Source organism: Hippoglossus stenolepis, chromosome 4, assembly GCF_022539355.2.
Source record: "Hippoglossus stenolepis isolate QCI-W04-F060 chromosome 4, HSTE1.2, whole genome shotgun sequence".
In the NCBI taxonomy this organism is placed as follows: Eukaryota; Metazoa; Chordata; class Actinopteri; order Pleuronectiformes; family Pleuronectidae; genus Hippoglossus; species Hippoglossus stenolepis.
Window position 1 is genome coordinate 11471291 of NC_061486.1, and position 17644 is coordinate 11488934.

At 42.9% G+C, this 17644-nt stretch overlaps 2 protein-coding genes across 3 annotated transcripts; one reads left to right on the top strand and one right to left on the bottom strand.

Annotated features, from left to right (window-relative positions):
* The first annotated feature begins 2690 nt into the window (after window positions 1-2690).
* Window positions 2691-12514, top strand: slc1a5 (solute carrier family 1 member 5). The gene is made up of 8 exons (XM_035154930.2): window positions 2691-3414; window positions 8230-8272; window positions 8398-8466; window positions 8567-8733; window positions 8906-9139; window positions 9381-9575; window positions 9764-9898; window positions 10258-12514. The coding sequence occupies exons 1-8, from the start codon at window positions 2891-2893 to the stop codon at window positions 10487-10489; spliced, it is 1599 nt and encodes a 532-aa protein (XP_035010821.1). The 5' UTR covers window positions 2691-2890; the 3' UTR covers window positions 10490-12514.
* A 701-nt stretch (window positions 12515-13215) lies between these two features.
* LOC118106418 (fukutin related protein) lies at window positions 13216-17007 on the bottom strand. Of its 2 annotated transcripts, none has more exons than XM_035154932.1 (3): window positions 16892-17007; window positions 16729-16793; window positions 13216-16127 (listed from the first exon to the last, which is right to left on the bottom strand). In XM_035154932.1, exon 3 carries the CDS (start codon window positions 16010-16012, stop codon window positions 14414-14416), a length of 1599 nt encoding a protein of 532 aa, XP_035010823.1. In that variant the 5' UTR covers window positions 16013-16127; window positions 16729-16793; window positions 16892-17007; the 3' UTR covers window positions 13216-14413. The 2 variants fall into 2 exon arrangements, with proteins under 2 accessions (XP_035010823.1, XP_035010822.1); XM_035154931.1 differs by having other exon boundaries at window positions 16647-16793.
* Between the last annotated feature and the right edge of the window lie 637 nt (window positions 17008-17644).

Here is a 17644-nt window from a genome sequence, read left to right on the forward strand (position 1 = left end):
ATTATTTCCAAATGAAATGTTCCTCGCTTCCCTTTACAGTTACTGGATTGACACAAACTGGGGTGTCGTGTTTCCTCACTGTCTCTACCTTCCTAATTTCTTTATTATCCTTGAACCTCACCTGCTGTTCTCACGATACCTGAGACAGCAAAGTTTTGTTGTTTGGGTCCACACCCCAGTTTGAGAGGTCACATGACCGACCTATCACCTTCCCTTATTGGACTGGTTCCCTTTGCTCAGGTACACCTCACTAGCTCGGCCTCACACATTTCACCGGATACCAAGAGTGAACACTGTGGCTTTGTGATCTACCAGAGCATCATTTGAAAAAACGAAAGAAACTGGGGGGCGAGTGCAGCTTTATACACTTTAATCACTTTTACCTTTTACGTCAGTTTACATGATGCACCATTCCTGTTTTGGTTTTCAAAACCCTTATTTCTACCGTATGTATTGTGGGCTGAATGCTACCGCCAAATGCTGATCTTTACAACAGAGCAGGTGCAATGTTTACCCCATGTTCATTGTCTTAGCTAAGCATATTAGCATGCTATCATACGCTAATTAGCACCAAACACAAGGCAGCAGATGAGCTCTTTGTTAAAGGGTTGAGGGTTGTACTTGGTGTGAGCAAGTATTTTTCTCGTGCCCTAAATCCACTTTCCTTTAAATTAAGAGTTATTAAGCAAAGGCTTGACTGAGTGTAGGTGTATGAAATTGTCTTCAATTTGTTACAGGGAAATGTTTTTCCTAATTTGGAATTAACTGCACTGTTGATTTGTTTTGAAAGAACAACGGCCAATGCGGTAACACACATTCAGCCTACCATTGCTGTAACTTTAACCAAAAAATTTGGTAATGTGGGCTCAACATTAAGTGGACCAGTCCGATTTTGATATGTTAAAAAAACAGCACAAAAAAAAGAACCTCAACAGCATGTGTATTGTGTGTGTGCAGCACTTGTTTTCATAGATAGGGCCTACACTAGAAAAACTTGCGGCTCTCCTGTGCTATAGTGACGTTGTCCTTTCTCACAGAGTAATGCACTATTTCACAGAATCACAGCGATACCTCCGATCATCCACACAGTCAGAGGGAACAAAGAACAAGCTAGAGATAACAAACGGAGCACTGAGAGGACAGCGCTCTACCAGCCTGGGTTCCCGGTCCTGTGGGCTTTCTTTGGTGTTAAAGGTGCTTTTCCCACAAATTTCTGCTAGTGGGAGCCTGTGTTAAAGGGGCCTGGATTGTTGTTTGAGTGTAAGCTAACCCCAGGCTTTCTTGGACCCCTACAACAAAAAAATTTAAGCTATCTGACTGCAGGCCTCAGTATCCCAGACAATAAGAGTCTGTCTCTTGTGACAGTTTGATGCAAACCTTGCCAAAGACTGCAGGGTGGTCGCCAGGACATCAACATGTCCACAACATTGGAAACCATTTCTTTGATTGTTTTCATCTCAAACTTTGACTCGTACTTATCACTTTTTTTTAAATTTAGGAATGAATGAACAGAATGAACAGAGGAGGAAGCTGTGTATTTTACTCTGGCGTCATTCTGTTCTCTCTCCACTGTAATTACAAGCATAGGCACAGTTGAAATGATGCATGCAAAATCATCCAAGTATCCCAGATGTTAGATTGATGTTATGGCTTTGCTTGTTGTTCCACATGCATCACCCCACTGATGTTATAACTACAACAATAATAGTATTCTTTGTTGAGCTGGTACTTGTGAGGAGAGAAAATAAGCAGGCAGAGGAAGGAGGTTGCATCAAAGACCAGTGGCAGTCTGCACAGCTGTATAGGCAAACCCATAGACTGTATATAAAGATATTCGCAGGGATATATGCAGTATAGGTCCTAAATCCCGTCTCCTCCATGTTAATTGATGGAATATAATCCAAAATTATTATGGTTATTATGGTTCCTGTCGATTAGTCTTTCGCCCCTATACCCAGGTCGGACGACTGATTTGCACGTCAGGACCTTCTTTTCACACTGATGAACAAGTGTTGTTTTAATTACTTATTTGATGATATAAAAACAAGGGGAAACATCCTGATTGACAGCTGAGACTGACTTGTGATTGCTCGAGCGCGTGCATCGGCGGGACCTTGCTTCCTCCATCCCCTGATCGCGACTTTGGCTCTAAATGTCCAAGATGGCCGCATTCGTACCCAGGATATTTTAGCACCATTTCTGGCCACCACATTTTCTGCATGTGGATCAAGCACCCGGTGAAATGGCATCATGGCTTCCTTTTCCCTGAACAGCCCTCTTTAGCAGGTGATGATAAGTGCTCAAAAGCATAAACATTGTTTGGCACTTGTGAAATGAAAAGCATCTGAGGGGCGTCACAAACCCTGCGCGCCATACATAGACTACTATATATACACGAAACATATAAATGTATAAACGTCGGAATAGTCGATGCAAGACCGTCTTCTCTGTGTGAATTAATAATTTTGTAATGATCTGTAATTTAGTATTTATCATCCGTATGGGTACTTGATTAAATAAATGTTTAGTTAAAAGTTACTGTATGTTACTTTGTTTTTATGAATAATTATGCTCTTTTTTAACTTGAATGCAGTTGAATAAAGGAAACCTGGCGTCTTGTGTTTTAATAAATGTAATGGAACATGTGCTCAGTGAGTCATCTCCTCCTCCTCCGACCCGCCCAGCTCATGCGTCACAGGGAGGAGCTGGTGAGCCGTGGAAAGAAAACGAGCGCTACCGTGGAACAGCGTCGTTTATCAGCGAAGAGGAAGCGGGAGGCTCTGGTTGTTTCAATTAAAAGTCCCTCCTACCTCAGTGACAGTCTGTCTTTTTGTATTGGCTTGGGTGTCTGTGCTGTTGGGTTAATTCAGGGAGACTTTGAGCGCGCGCAATGGCTGAGAAGATAGACATGGATGACGGGAAGACCTCCAACGGGGAGCCGCTGACCAACGGACTGAGCAGCCCGAAGGAGAGCGACCCGGAGCCGCTGGCCCAGCGGGTGAAGCGGATCGTGATGTCCAACCTGCTGGTCATCCTCACCGTGGCCGGGGTCATCATCGGGGTTTTTATCGGACTCGGCGTGCGCAACGTGGCGCTCAGCCGGACCCAGATGATCTACATAGGCTTCCCCGGCGAGCTGCTCATACGGCTGCTGAAGATGATTATCATCCCGCTGGTGGTGTGCAGCCTGGTGTCCGGGTCGGCCAGCCTCGACCCCAAAGCCCTGGGCAAGCTCGGCGGCTGGGCGATGCTCTTCTTCCTCGTCACCACCTTGATCGCCTCGTCCATCGGGGTGATCATGGCTTTCATCATCTCCCCCGGTGCGGTGACCGTGGGGAAGCCAAAGGTCCCGGGCTTGGGCGACGAGTTGCCGGCGGCTAAAGAGGTGATCGACTCCTTCCTGGATCTCGTCAGGTGAGCGACCACAGTGAGCGACACATCCTTCATTGTCCTTTTCTCACCTGGTCAGTCAACACGACATGACGAGTCACTGGCGACGTGTAGCTGTGGATTGTCCATGAATGACTTTTAAATCATATAATCAGTCTATCCAATCACTTCACTTGGTTTGAAGACGTCTGAGAGACTTGAGTATGACCACGTGTGCTTTAATACACTTCTAGCTGTGTGTGTGGTGTGTGCGCTGTAATGACTACACACAGTTGCATCAGCTCACAGTCATTTAGCTCCCGGGTCAGAATGACAGTTGTCACAGGCATTTCCCAGGAATCCTTTTTTGTACTGGTCCTCTCAGACCCAGTGAATTCCATTCATAATGTGGTCGTATTGCACATTTTGTACAACACAAGCACATGGGGTATGTAGCAGCCGCACGTGTGCGTGAGAGTTGTGTTCTAAAAAATAAAACAAGCACAGGGCTGCTCTTGTTCTCTGAGGGAGCACTTTATGATTCTCAGAGGGTTTTTTATTTGTTTGAAATACAGCTGGACGAAATCACCAAATAGTTATATTAAGATACAAATCTTCACATCAGTTGATGTCTATAAATGTCCCATTATTACTATTTTAAATTAAAAAAAATTTTTTGCTCCTGAGTGAAGGTTGTGGTTTTAAACTCTTCTTTATGAGCAGGGAATGACAAACACTTTAAAAAGATTTGCACAAATCTGAGGAAGATCTTATGTGTTATACCTTCGCAATATACAGTATCAATATTGAACCTTTGTTATGCTGCTATTGTAGAAAGTCACGTCTCCATAATTATTTATCAGCAAATAATGTAACAAAATGAGCTACAGTTTTTGGGATAACCTTTGCTTAGCTGTTTTTTTCTTTTCTTGTCCATGTCAGTCATATCAGATTCTTTGGCCTCTTCAGCCTTAAACCTGTGGACCCCTCTTATTTGCTCTTGGAAATCACCATATTCAGTCCTCACAACGCTGCTATAAACTCCTCTGCTGGCTCCACCGTATAATTTCTTCTTAAGTCAACATGTCACAGAGGAGGCGTTCATGAGGAGAGTGTGGTCCCACCTCATCTTCTGAGGGATTGCAAGAGGCAACAGTGTTCACAGAAGAATTGAGTCAGAGACACAAATAGTGACTTGACGAAATCCTCTGACACATCATCACCCGGGTTTGTTAGAAACATCTTAAAAAACTGGTTGAATGATGGGCAATCTTTTTTTGTCTTAAGTTCCTGCCCTGTTTTACAGTAAATAGTTGGGAGGAAGGCAGAAATACCTTATTTGAGAAAGTAGCAATTCAGTATCCTGTGATGTTTCTCCCCCACAGAGATTAAAAACTTGACAGTTTTCGGTATAAATAAGGAGGGTTTGAGTTTAGTCCGTGCTCAGGTTATCTGGTTCAGCTTGAGAAAGAAGACTTGGATATAATGTGCAATATCTGATTTTAACATTATTTTAGTTGTTTATTAAAAGGAAGCAAGTAGTAATCCTTGCTTCTGCTTTCCATTAAATACTGGAATTTTGCACCATAAAATACGGAATTTCTCACCCCCTCCTCTCCCTCCTCTTCCTCAGGCAGTGTGACCTATCCCTGGAAACACTTCTTAAAAACACTACCCAGATTAAACACACACACAAGTGTAATCAGACAAAAGGTGGACATTCACTTATTGACATTTTTATCCTGCAGCACTGTGGCCGGTATATAAAAAAAAAAAGAAAAAAAAGCTGGATTGCGTATTTGGCATTTTTCTCACTCTTTCATTTGTTATGAAAAAAGTGCTCTTATTTCTAGAACTTGTGCAAAAGCACAGTTTTATTGTTTACCGACGCCCCTGAATGCAAGATACCCACTACTGGGTATAACTGCACGCTCAGGACAGTAATGTTTATCTCGCGCAGGACACGTGCCTCCCGCCTCACCTTCGCACACCACACATTATCTTAATAGGACAGCAGGCGAAACCCGCGCGACTCATTAGAGCGAGCCCGCTCAGTTGGTGTCCTGTTAATTCTGAACAAAAAAGACACTGTGGGACTTTGACCGAAGAGCTGTTCAGCAAAGCGTAAAAATGGCTTGGGTCATTGTTCACACTCACACTCACATTCACACTCACACTCGGAGACTGTTTAAAGGGACATAGCATGCAAACACTTTCTGGGTATCTGGCATGTTACACCCAAACTCTAAAACACATGTTTTTATAGTTCCTAGCAGAAAGCCGTGCCTAGCAGCGCTGTGTACATACCAAGGAATGTATGAATGTTTATATGTCATACACACTCTCCTCCTACACATCCTTGTTGACACGTCTTATCTCCGGTCTCTTGTTTGTTTTCCCACTTTACACCACATAGACTACATATACAGGCGACTGCTATCGGTCAGCGCTTGTCACCTGTGGAATTATTGACCAGGCTTGTTTGCCCTGAGTTCCAGGACAAATGTACATGTGGCCCTGAGAGCTCAACACAGTACACTTACAGAAATCACCTGCAAATCGACACAACACGTAGAAGTGGAGAAAACATCTTCATCAATTTAACAACACAAACAGAAAACTTGCTGCAAATACAACTTGACCCGATACTCGCACCTCGACCACATGCAACACAGCCAAATACTCGCAACACAACAGAAATGTTTCCATGGGACAGTAAAAAGTGACACGACTGTGACACTTAAGCCAATTAAATTAACTAAATAACGTCACGTTAGCTTGCTATGTAATATGCTAACTTTGTTTTTTCAACGTTGTCTTTACTGTGGCATCGATCTGAAATACACAAATCTAGCTTGTTACTGTATATAGCTTGCTAACCTGACGTTAGCCCATTTCTCAGTTGCGTGTTTCTTGTCAAACGTCATGTTAGCTAGCTATATAACATGCTTACTTTTATTTTCCAGATCAACATGTATTGTCTTTACTGTGGCGTCTGAAAAAGACAAAGCTATCCCATTACACAGCTAACTTACATGACGTTAGTCTGCTTCTACAAAAGTATATTTTGTTAGATTTCTTTGGCAGGCTAATAATAAGCATGCGGCTAACTCTAGGTTAACAGCATATAACTCGATCTAGATCTAAGATGTGTTGTCAAAACTATATAAGGACTAGAGAACCGCAGCATCAATGGTTCTCGATGCGGTCTGCTTCCTTAATTCCCCCCTCAGGGCCACCGTGCAAATTGCATCACACAAATACTTCTCGGCAGATGTTTACATACTACCTGCTGGTATCCCAAGTCTTAGAGGTAGCAGGGAGCTTAGTGGACTGCATTTTGTCCATTTTGTCATCTAATGGATCCAAACTCAACATAGAAAAGATGTTTTTCATCCATCCTGTTGCCAGGCAGGAAACCAAACATTTATTATTCCCCTAAGACCTGCAATAGGCGTTCCCCATTTATTGCCAGTTCCGGGACACGCAACAAGAGGGCATGGCAGACGTCAGAGCAGCAGGCCTCAAACAATCAGCAGTCCGTCATTAAGGAAACACACCTACCTATTGACGTATTGTTAGATTGTATCTGTGCCAGGACTGAAGTAATGGCAAAAATAACAAGGAAGTGGATGTTAGTGGATGAATTTGGAGAGAAAGGAAATGCACGGTGATGGGTGAAGGTCTTCTTGGTCTAAAGAACGTTGTCAGCTTAGACACCAAAATATTCATATAATATTGACTAGGACACAAAATACAATGGAGGCCTGCGTCATGCAGCATCACACAGAGCAAGAGTGATGGTTTGTTAATTACAGCGACCAGGTTCCAGTCTAGCATGTTTATGGAGCTGTTCAAAAATCATTATAATCCCCATGATTATATTAAATTAACATTTAATGAAATAGTTTATTTTCTCGGTCAGACTGCACCTGTCAATTGAAAGACACAAATGTGTAATACAAATGTGAGTAATACACATTTGAATATCCAAATGAACTCTACCATTAGCTTGAAAGCCTGACTGCCCTTTCCTTCTTTTTCCTTGTGGTGCTCTTTCACATGGCTAGAATTCAGCCCGTGATCCGGGTGCACGCCGTCGCATGCTTCCCTGTCACAGTCACATGGTGTTTAATCCTGACGCACTACAGTTCCAATGAAAGCGAATGAATGGCTGCGAAGAGCCTGTGAAGTTAATTCCTTATTACTCTAAATCCATGACAGGCAGCTGAGTATCAGGAACACATTGGTTTCATGAGTTCTTAGGAGATTTAATGTGCAGTTGGACCTATGTACACACAACGTGTGTGTGTGTGTGTGTGTGTGTGTGTGTGTGTGTGTGTGTGTGTGTGTGTGTGTGTGTGTGTGTGTGTGTGTGTGTGTGTGTGTGTGTGTGTGTGTGTGTGTGTGTGTGTGTGTGTGTGTGTGTGTGTGTGTGTGTGTGTGTGTGTGTGTGTGTGTGTGTGTGTGTGTGTGCGCGCTCGTTAGCAGAGAAAATCACCACGGCAATCAGAAATGGGGGCAAAGGGGATTAATGGTTAAATGCTCTCAGCTATTTCCACATGATCAACCTTGTGATTCTGTCTGTTTGAACCATCTGAAGTGCAGAGGACGTAGCTGCTGTCTCTACAGGACGTCTTGTGATAGTAGTAGTGTGATGAATAGTTGTTATTTTATTTAAACGCTAAGAGTTTATCAGAAACAATTATGAACTTAAATTTGGACTTAAAAGGTGTGTGTAATTTCTTCTTACTACTACAGCAATGTTTTTTCATTTAATTTTCTTTTAAAGACATCTGGTTCACACTGAGCAAAGGAATTGAAAGTGTTTAAGTATTGTTTTCTTTTTTCTCTTCACAGAAACATCTTTCCCTCCAACCTGGTGTCTGCCGCCTTTCAATCAGTGAGTATCGGATCTGGATTCTGTAGTTTTTACATAATTACAGTTTGAAATTGTAAACAATAAATGTTAAGATAAGATGACTGGTTTTAATAAACTAACTGTGTATCACTTTCTTTCCCGCCCAGTATGCGACCAGTTACAAGCTGGTTACAAAGAATGGCACCGATGGAAACCCCAACATCACAGTGGAGAAGGTGAATGGCTCAGTTGTCCACATATGATGCACTTTGGGAAATAAAGCGCTGTATTGTTGGCTGTTGTTGGGTGTTACTCATAATCTGTCTGTGTCTTCAGGTGCCCATTGGAACAGACCAGGATGGGATGAATATTCTTGGTCTGGTGGTGTTTGCCATTGTGTTTGGCGTGGCTTTGAGGAAGCTGGGAGAGGAAGGGGAGATCCTCATCAAGTTCTTCAACTCCTTCAACGAGGCCACCATGGTGCTCGTCTCCTGGATCATGTGGTGAGGAAGACCTGCATGTTTCTGGATCAGGAGAGATTAGATTAAATCCCTGTTAAATACATTTGAAACTTTTCCTTTATGCCATGCTCCAGAATTATAATCCACAGCGTTGTACTGTTTCTTACCCTCTCTCTCTCTCTCTCTCTCGCCCGTACCTCCTGCCTCTCTTTAGGTATGCCCCTATTGGTATCATGTTCCTCGTTGCTGGCAAGATCGTCGAGATGGAGGACGTTGCCACACTGTTTGCCAGTCTAGGAAAATATATTGCCTGCTGTATTGTGGGACATGCCGTCCATGGCTTACTTGTGCTGCCCGCCATCTACTTTGTCATTACAAGGAAAAACCCATACACCTTCCTGTGGGGGATATTCACAGCGCTGGCGACAGCCTTTGGAACGAGCTCCAGGTAACAGAGCCCGCAGCTGTTTACTCAAGGCAGACCGATGGTTGGTTGGCTGATTGACAACGGCCGATATGAGCCTCACACAGTTATATGTGTAGATAAGCTAAATATACAAACTAAACAATGAAGAAAAGAAATGCATTGTTGTAAAACATTGTTTGGTTGTATTTGTGTTTTCTTTTCTCTGTAGTAATTCAAAAAAACTTCACACACTTACACATTCCCTATTTCTTGTTTGTTTTAGCTCTGCTACTCTTCCCCTGATGATGAAGTGTGTAGAGGAAAATAATGGCATCTCCAAGCACATCAGTCGCTTCATCCTGCCCATCGGGGCGACGGTCAACATGGACGGCGCTGCTCTCTTCCAGTGTGTGGCCGCAGTTTTCATCGCTCAGCTAAACAACATTTCCCTCAACTTCATCCAGATCATCACCATCCTGTGAGTCCTAAACCACTGAAACACCCACAGTCACACAACTGGACTAAATATTATAACCAATTGTGCAGTTGCAGTTGTATTGTATACAAATATAGATGCTTTACAATGATATATATATATGCAGCTTAATGATTGTGAAAATGCAGTGCAAACATCTTACAATGTCATCCTTCCTTCCCTTCCGTTAGTGTGACAGCGACAGCGTCCAGTGTCGGAGCAGCAGGTATACCTGCCGGTGGTGTGTTGACCCTAGCTATCATCCTGGAAGCAGTGGGCCTGCCAACCAATGACATCTCTCTCATCCTGGCTGTTGACTGGCTCGTGTGAGTACAAAACCTTTTGTATTGTATGTGGCTATAGAGCGGGACATGTATTTGTAACATACTCCAAACTAGAAGGGCACTTGGACAGCAAATGGCGTATCTTTCCACGTTTGAAAGCAGAGAAAGAATTCCTGTATCTGGCTGTATCCACTTCAAAATGTAGTGGGTTCCTCCTTGGGTCACACCTCACCCCCTCTACAGAATTTCATGGAAATCTGTTTGTGTAATCTTGCTAAATAAAAACATAAATGCCTTGGTGAAGTCTTTCGACACACAATGTTTTAATTGCTTTGTGATGCATTTTGTATCATATTTATCATCCTATTCAAATAGTTTGTCATCTGCTTTGTCTTCCTTAGTGACCGAACCTGCACGGTGCTGAATGTGGAAGGTGATGCTTTCGGAGCCGGTCTCCTGCAGTTCTTCGTTGACCGTACAGCCAAAAAAGAGGAGGGCAACGAGCTGAGCGAGGTCAGGATGGAGGTCGAACCGTCGGCCGCCGCACCCGAGCACTCGCCGCTCATTGAAAAACCAGACGGGGGAGGCGTTGAGAAGCGACCGCTGTCTAGTGAAAAAGAGTCAGCCATGTAAACCAGCTGCTGATATCACCGAGAAACGGCCTCACATGTGTAACACTCCTGAAAGACGAAACCTGAGTTTTTTAAATTTTTATTTTATTATATTTTTCTACTTCCTGCCCGAGGGAAGGAGTGCACACAGAGAGGATGAACATGCACGGCGCAATGCAAACAAGAGCGCTCTGTCCTAAACGCTGTTCTGTGGAGGCGTGTGTTTGAGAAGTGCAGAAGGGGGAATATCAAAAGCGATATTCTGAACAATGACTTGGGTTTTCACTTTGAGGGACATCGATGTACATTGTCTAGCTGCTGTATTGACTCACACTGATGTTGCATTTAGTTGGTCCTCGTCAATTTTAAAGTCATAATTCTATTCAGTCTATAAGTCCGTTACCATGTGACCAGTGACGCCCTGCAAAGATGAAGATCTACTGTTTCTGGTGGAAATCCTGAAGAATTCTCACTGTCAATTCTATGAGGACAACTGTAGAGTTTGCTGGACATAGTCTGCATTAGCAAGACACTTCATATTACTTATCTGGAATCCTAAGCCTTGTGTGCGTGTGCGTGTGCGTGTGCGTGTGCGTGCGTGCGTGTGTGTGTGTGTGTGTGTGTGTGTGTGTAAAATATCCAGTAAGGCTTGTATGTTTAAAACTATCATTATACTGTAGCTTAGGAATATAAACATACATTGTGCATTTTATTATACACTATTGAAGCCATTTTCCTGCTAATTTTAACTAATGCTCTATTTAAACCATATCTCTTGTATCTGATTTGAAAAAAGCAGTTTATAGTCTGCAGGAAATTGGCTGTGATATTTATGACAAACACAAATATGTTTTTATTTTATTTTTTAAAAAGTTTTTAATTTGGGTCAAGGCTTTTTATTAGTTTATTATAGTGACTTTGCATATTTCGGGCCAATTGTTGTGTACAAGAAAAAGCACTACACTTGTAAAACCTGTTTTTAAGATTATATTTATACTGCGACGGACACCAAATGAAATAATAACCTCAGTCACATCCCAGAGATGAATGAAGGACCAGTTTGTCAATGTGCATGGACACTCACACACACACACACACGCATGCACAACGACCTCAGAAGAACATCAGTGACGTCATGACCTCAGATCACTCTTGTTTGGAGACTGTCCTTCAACTGCATCTTTACACCCCAAGGAACCAAATATCGCACAGATTCACTGACAGAGCGAGGCTGTTGAACTCCTGAGACAAGTAAAAAGTGAGATGTGTCGACAGAACGGCTGAAGTGGACTGTCAGTTAGTTTGAGGTGAAGGAGTGAGCATGTCTTGATATCAACCTGTTGACGTTTTGGCTGTAAGGGTCTTAAATGTTTGATAATCATATTTATTTCTCTCATCAAATTCCAAAGAGGGCAGTGTTTTGACATGACTCTAATTTTTATTGTTTGCTAGTCTTCAAGTCTAACTGGTTAGTGGTATTTTTAATTTTTTATGTTCATTGTTGTCTTATTTTCTACTTGTGGGTGAACGTCTAGACTGTTTGTGCACACGGTGGCTTCCATGTGGGGATTTTACTTTTGCAGTGGGAGAAAGTGTCAAGTGTTGGTGAATGAAGAAACTGTAAAATTGCTCTAGTAAATGCGTATCTCTTCCATCCAAATCATCTTTAACTGTTTAGAATGATGGTCCTAAATATTAGGTGCTAAGTTTATGAGGTACTAGTTTGGCGGTATTCAGCAAAATGGTCATCCGTACATTCATCACAAGCCTAAGTAAGGTCTTATTATTTCTAAAGTCTTGTTGGTCGTTAGTGCTAAAATGTGACGCATTGCCCCAAAGCATTGCTGTTTTGGTGCAGGGTTGTGAAGATGTTATCATTCCTTTCTGAGATATTTTACCATATGGACGTCTGATTCTATCATGTTGTGTGTGTCTGTGTGTGGTAGTTGGTAATGATTTTGTTACAGTGGGGCTGTTTCAAATAAAGTTACAATCTGAATGTATTGTCTGTAGGTTTTAAAACAATAAAGGCCTTTTTTTACCTCCACTAGGGTTTGTTTTCACCTTTGTCTGATTATCAGCAGGATTACGCAAAAAGTTAGTTTTGTCTCTTGGTTACAATAGTGTTTTAATGTTACTCATTAATATCAAATGGTGCCCTTAGGAACAGGTTCCTATTATCACACAAATTCCACTGGCTGCATACCCAACCCTGTGGCTCTGACGCCACTCTGCAGAACAATGCAAGAGACGACATATTTAAAATGACTGAGATCCTTTATGTTCCTGCTTCCAAATATAACCACACATACTGTGTCCTCTCAGTCATATAGACACGTATCAAGTTACCAGGCCATGTACAGTATGAACGATCCTGTTTATCCATTGATTATACACTTTGAGGAATCTGATATCAGTGATTTTGCTCGACTCGGATACAGGGGAAGTAGTCCACATTGCTGGGATCAGTCTGTGACAAAGAAGCGAGCTGAGTTGCTGTAACTTGACATTCCTGTTTGTCCTGTTATAAAATCCTCCAGCACCTGGGCTCCTGCCATATGGTTTAGGAACTCCCATAATGCTGTTGACAGTGGGGACAGAAACTATGTGGTGCAGAGAGCTTAGGAGTTACAAAGGAGAACATTCAGGCATGGTGTGCCACCTAGTGGTCAAAAAGATTTGCAGGAGCTATTGCAACCTTTTCATATTTTCCAATGGTCTTCAAAACAAATCAGAGTAAAGTAAATGTCACAGTTCAGATGCCTTTATTTTACCAGTTCATGAAATGAAGTGACACCTTGATTCAACTCACACATGTAACAACACAACAGGAATCATGTGAAATCTGCAGGAGCCGGTGGTTGTATGTCTTTTAAAATTATTTATTTGAATATTTCCATGAATTAAAATTCTATTTCAGTCAATACATTATACATGCTCAGTAGTTACACACATAACTGAGCAAAGTGTCAACACTGATTTACAAATTCAGTCACCAAATGGGGCAACATGTCAACCAACCCATATGCCAACGATAACAGGATGTAGTGTGTTTAAATTTCACCACAGGTTAACTTACTCACCGCACTATAGTTGTCCGGTACCAACATAGCATACACATAACATTCATTCATTAACAGAGCAAAACTGAAAATAGAATGAATTAGTGCAAAACAATGCAACAGTCAAGAAACGTATAAAACACCTGTCAGAGCGAAGCTCCTTAAATACCTTAAATCCTGCTGAAGATAACGTCATATTATTATATTAGAATCTTTACAGCAGTCATATTTATATCTCACTGTGCAACGTGTCCAGATTTAGTGCACTATGTAGTACAGAGGTTTCTCTTTATGGAACTGATGTCAATGCCCTCGAGTATGAGTTTCAAATGTTCATGCCCTCAACAAACTGGCCACTCACAAAGAATGAAAAGACAATCCAACGATAGACCTCACATGTATTTACTGATAATAGAAGAGCCCGACCGATGTAGTAGTAGTAGTAAAAAAGGTCCAATAATGATATATTGGCCGATATATATATAAAACAAAAAATTGGCAATGATTTCTATGCCGTTATCGACCCCTTGCGATAAAAATAAATTATACAGTTTAACCATAAACTTTATTATAAATAAATAATATAAATAAATAAACACAAATAAAAAACCCAAAATATAACGTGAAAAAATCAAAATAAACAATTGCTAATGTAAATGCTCATATTTTCTGTATTGTATTTTATTGACAAACATAAAAATGATACTGATATGTCTGTGAGAAGCTCATATCGGTTGGGTTCTAGATAATAGTTGATACAGTTGTCAGTCAGTGTGGCACCATATGAGTTTTCAGGTATCATCTTTCCGGCTGTTTAAAAAAAACAAATGATGTTGAGTTTCAAGTGTTGTAACAAACAAATACAGTACGACATATTAAGTCTCTCATAATTTGCTTCTGTCCAGCCTCTTTTTTGAAGGGTTGGGGTACTGGGGGTTCTCGATCACCCCCTCTCCGAACTTCAGCTCCAGGAAGGCCCGGTGATTGTTGGGGCCGTAGGCAGTGATGCCAGCAAAGGTCATGGGGATCAGCGGCTGCAGGAAGTGCTCTGGGAACTCAACGTCTTGTTTGTGCTCTGTCCACGTGTCCTTTGTCATGACACTGTTGCGCGCATAGAATGGCCACAGGTCAACGTGCAGGTGGTTGGCCTCGCTGTACTGGACTCTGTAGAAGTCTCCCTCCACCGCCCGCTCCCAGACGTAACCGTTAGCATCCACAAGAGAGCCCGAGTCCAGGTTTTTTAAGTGATCGCAGTTGGGCACGTCCTCCAGGTAGATGCCCAGGTCCACGTCGTAATCCCACGGGATGATGTCTTGATGGCGAATGGCGCCCAGCAGAGTCCCCCCCTCCAGCCAGTAGCGCACACCCGAGCTCTCGAGGATATTGATGACATACTTGGTGGTTTCCCTGAGCGCTCGCAGACAGCAGGGAGGAGTCCATCGATCCAGATAAAGGTAGTCAGGAGTGTCATCCTGCACGGTGCCAAAGCAACGAGGTGTCTCTTTGCTGCAGCCGTACCACTGCTCCTTCCCATCAGACAGCAGGAGACGCTTGAGACCGAAGCTCCTCATGAGCTTCCCAGTGGCCTCCTTCAGTCGCGTGTCGGCCTTCCACTGGTTGTGAGCGGAGCTGAAGAGGGGCCGGTGGCTTGCGGAGAAACAGGGGCTCTCCAGCAGCTTGACCTTCCAGCCCCTCAAGGCAGTCTGAACGAAGAGGGAGGAAAAGAGGGGCCGCCCCAGAGGGACGGAGAGGTTAAAAAGATCCTCAGTGCGAATGAGGACAACTGCATCTCCTTGTAAAGCAGTGCACACACTCCCACTGCTCCCAGACGCCGCTGGGGAGTAGGTAGCTGTCCACTCTCTGAGGTTCACCCGCAGGTGGAGACACTGCACGGCAGATCGAGCCAGCACCGGTGCAGCAACCAGCCTCACGGGCCCCCCACCCTCGCCCTCCAACTCCCTGATCAGCCTCTCTATAGCCCGAGGCTGCTCAAGCTCAACCCCGTCAGGCACCAGCAGAACGAACTCTGTCTGGACGTGGAACTCTGGCCTGTGAGCTTGCGGAGGCTGGTCTGGGCTGGGGGAGAGCACAAGAAGCCGAGCCCCCTCTGAGAGCACCAGGGGAGGGTACGGAGGCGTGTCCGCCACAGCGAGGAAAGGAAGCTCAGGTCTCTGGCGGAGGAAGGAATTGGCCACATCCCCAACGTAATTTTCAAAGTTTTCAAACTCCCGCAGAAGAACAGTCACACGTGAGCCACGATTGTGTCCCTCCCCCCCGGCCACTCCGGGCTCACCTCCAGCTCCTACAAGTAACCCTAGGCCTCCCCCAAGACCAGAGGCCGGTAGGGCGGCCCTCCTCGTGCCCCTACCAAGTTCCTTCCTCTTCTCCATCATTTGCTGCTGGGCCCGGGACACATAGTAGAGGATGAGGAGGTTGAGAATGATGGCGCCAGATAACAGGCCCTGGCAGAAACTGATACGCATGGCAAATAGCGTTTACCTTTCAGTTTCCCTCAGGAGCAAAATTTTATGGAGAAATCCAGCAGTGAGCTTAAGTCTCCATTAGTCTCATAGTGAAGCGATGAGAGTTGACGAAAACCTGGGAACGACACAAAACAATTAATATTTTGTAGCAATTGTGTACATGCTTGTATATATGAAAGTATTTGCATGACAGTATTGATGTATATGCCAGTAAAGTATATGTAGGTTTATGTATGTATTTGCATGACAGTATGCATGTGTGTGCCAGTGAAGTATATGTATGTATTTGCATGACAGTATGCAGGTATTTGCAAGTGAAATATGTTTATGTATTTGCATGTATATATGTAGGTATGTATTTGCGTGAGGGTATGCATGTATGTGCAGGTGAAGTATTCCTTTATTACCTAAACAGCTTCTCATATTTTAATACCACATGCTAATACAGTATGCAAATAACTGTACAAAATACCGTGGCACACAGGGCATTTAAAACTACTCTGATATCTGGTCATAATCAGTTAAATGTAATAGGGAAAACAGCCATAACTCCATACATGGGTTCACTTTATAAATAAAACATGACTGGCTGCACCAATGAACGGAGACAGCTGGTCGAATGACTACAACTCACCTTATAATCAATGTCTCTGTCCATCATTTACATTACGATCAAATCCTCCATTCACCATGTTACTAACGTGATGTCCATTCACCTGCACTGTTCCTGTTGGTCCATGTCAGTCAGCTGTGGTGGCAGAGGAGCAAAACCAGGCTCGACCTGCAGCAACACACACAGATGTTAACCTGCATTGTTGGATAATATCTGAGGTCGTGGTTGAAATCGACTCTGCAGCGTTTTACAGGTAAAAAACCCACAGTTCGATCGCTTCAACACATTTCATTACAGTGTAAGTTGACACTGGATCAGCCATGAAAGCGACTGTGCGGTCCGGCCATGATGTGTGAGAAACCTGCAGCAGCGAGAGGAAGACTTCTGCTTCTACTCCTACAGAATAAAAGCTCCCCCCGACTACAAAATAAAATAAAATAAGATATTGCCACATTCCATTTTCAGGGTGTAACACCTGCTCAGATTAAATATAGCCTAACTTTGGCTCAGGTAGAGCAACTGTCCCTGTTAAACAAATAATAAAATTGAGTAAATACAATTGCATTCAAAAACATATTTAAAAAGGAGCAGAAATTTGTCATAAAATATCACAATTGTAGCCGACATACAGAAACAAGAGGAAGTGAATCCTGGTTTAATTTATTTTTAACCATTTATAAATATCTCCACTTGTGGTTTTACTCCCGAGCACAGTGCCATGGTACCTAATGCTGTAAATTTACAATCGGCATCTGTAGTTTAATTAATTATACACTACATAATTGTGTATGCCTAGATTTTTGCATCTAGTCCTTCATTGCCAGCTGGTTAAAAAAGACAGAGATTAAAGATTAATATTCTAAAAAAAAGATTGATTTTCTAACATGGGTTAATAATGTGCCCTCAAGCCACTTCTTGTGTTCGGCATACCAAAATGCAAATGTTTCAGGTTTTGGAAAATCATGATGAAGATGTTTGTGCAAGATACATCCAGCAACAGAGGAATATGTGTGTGCTTG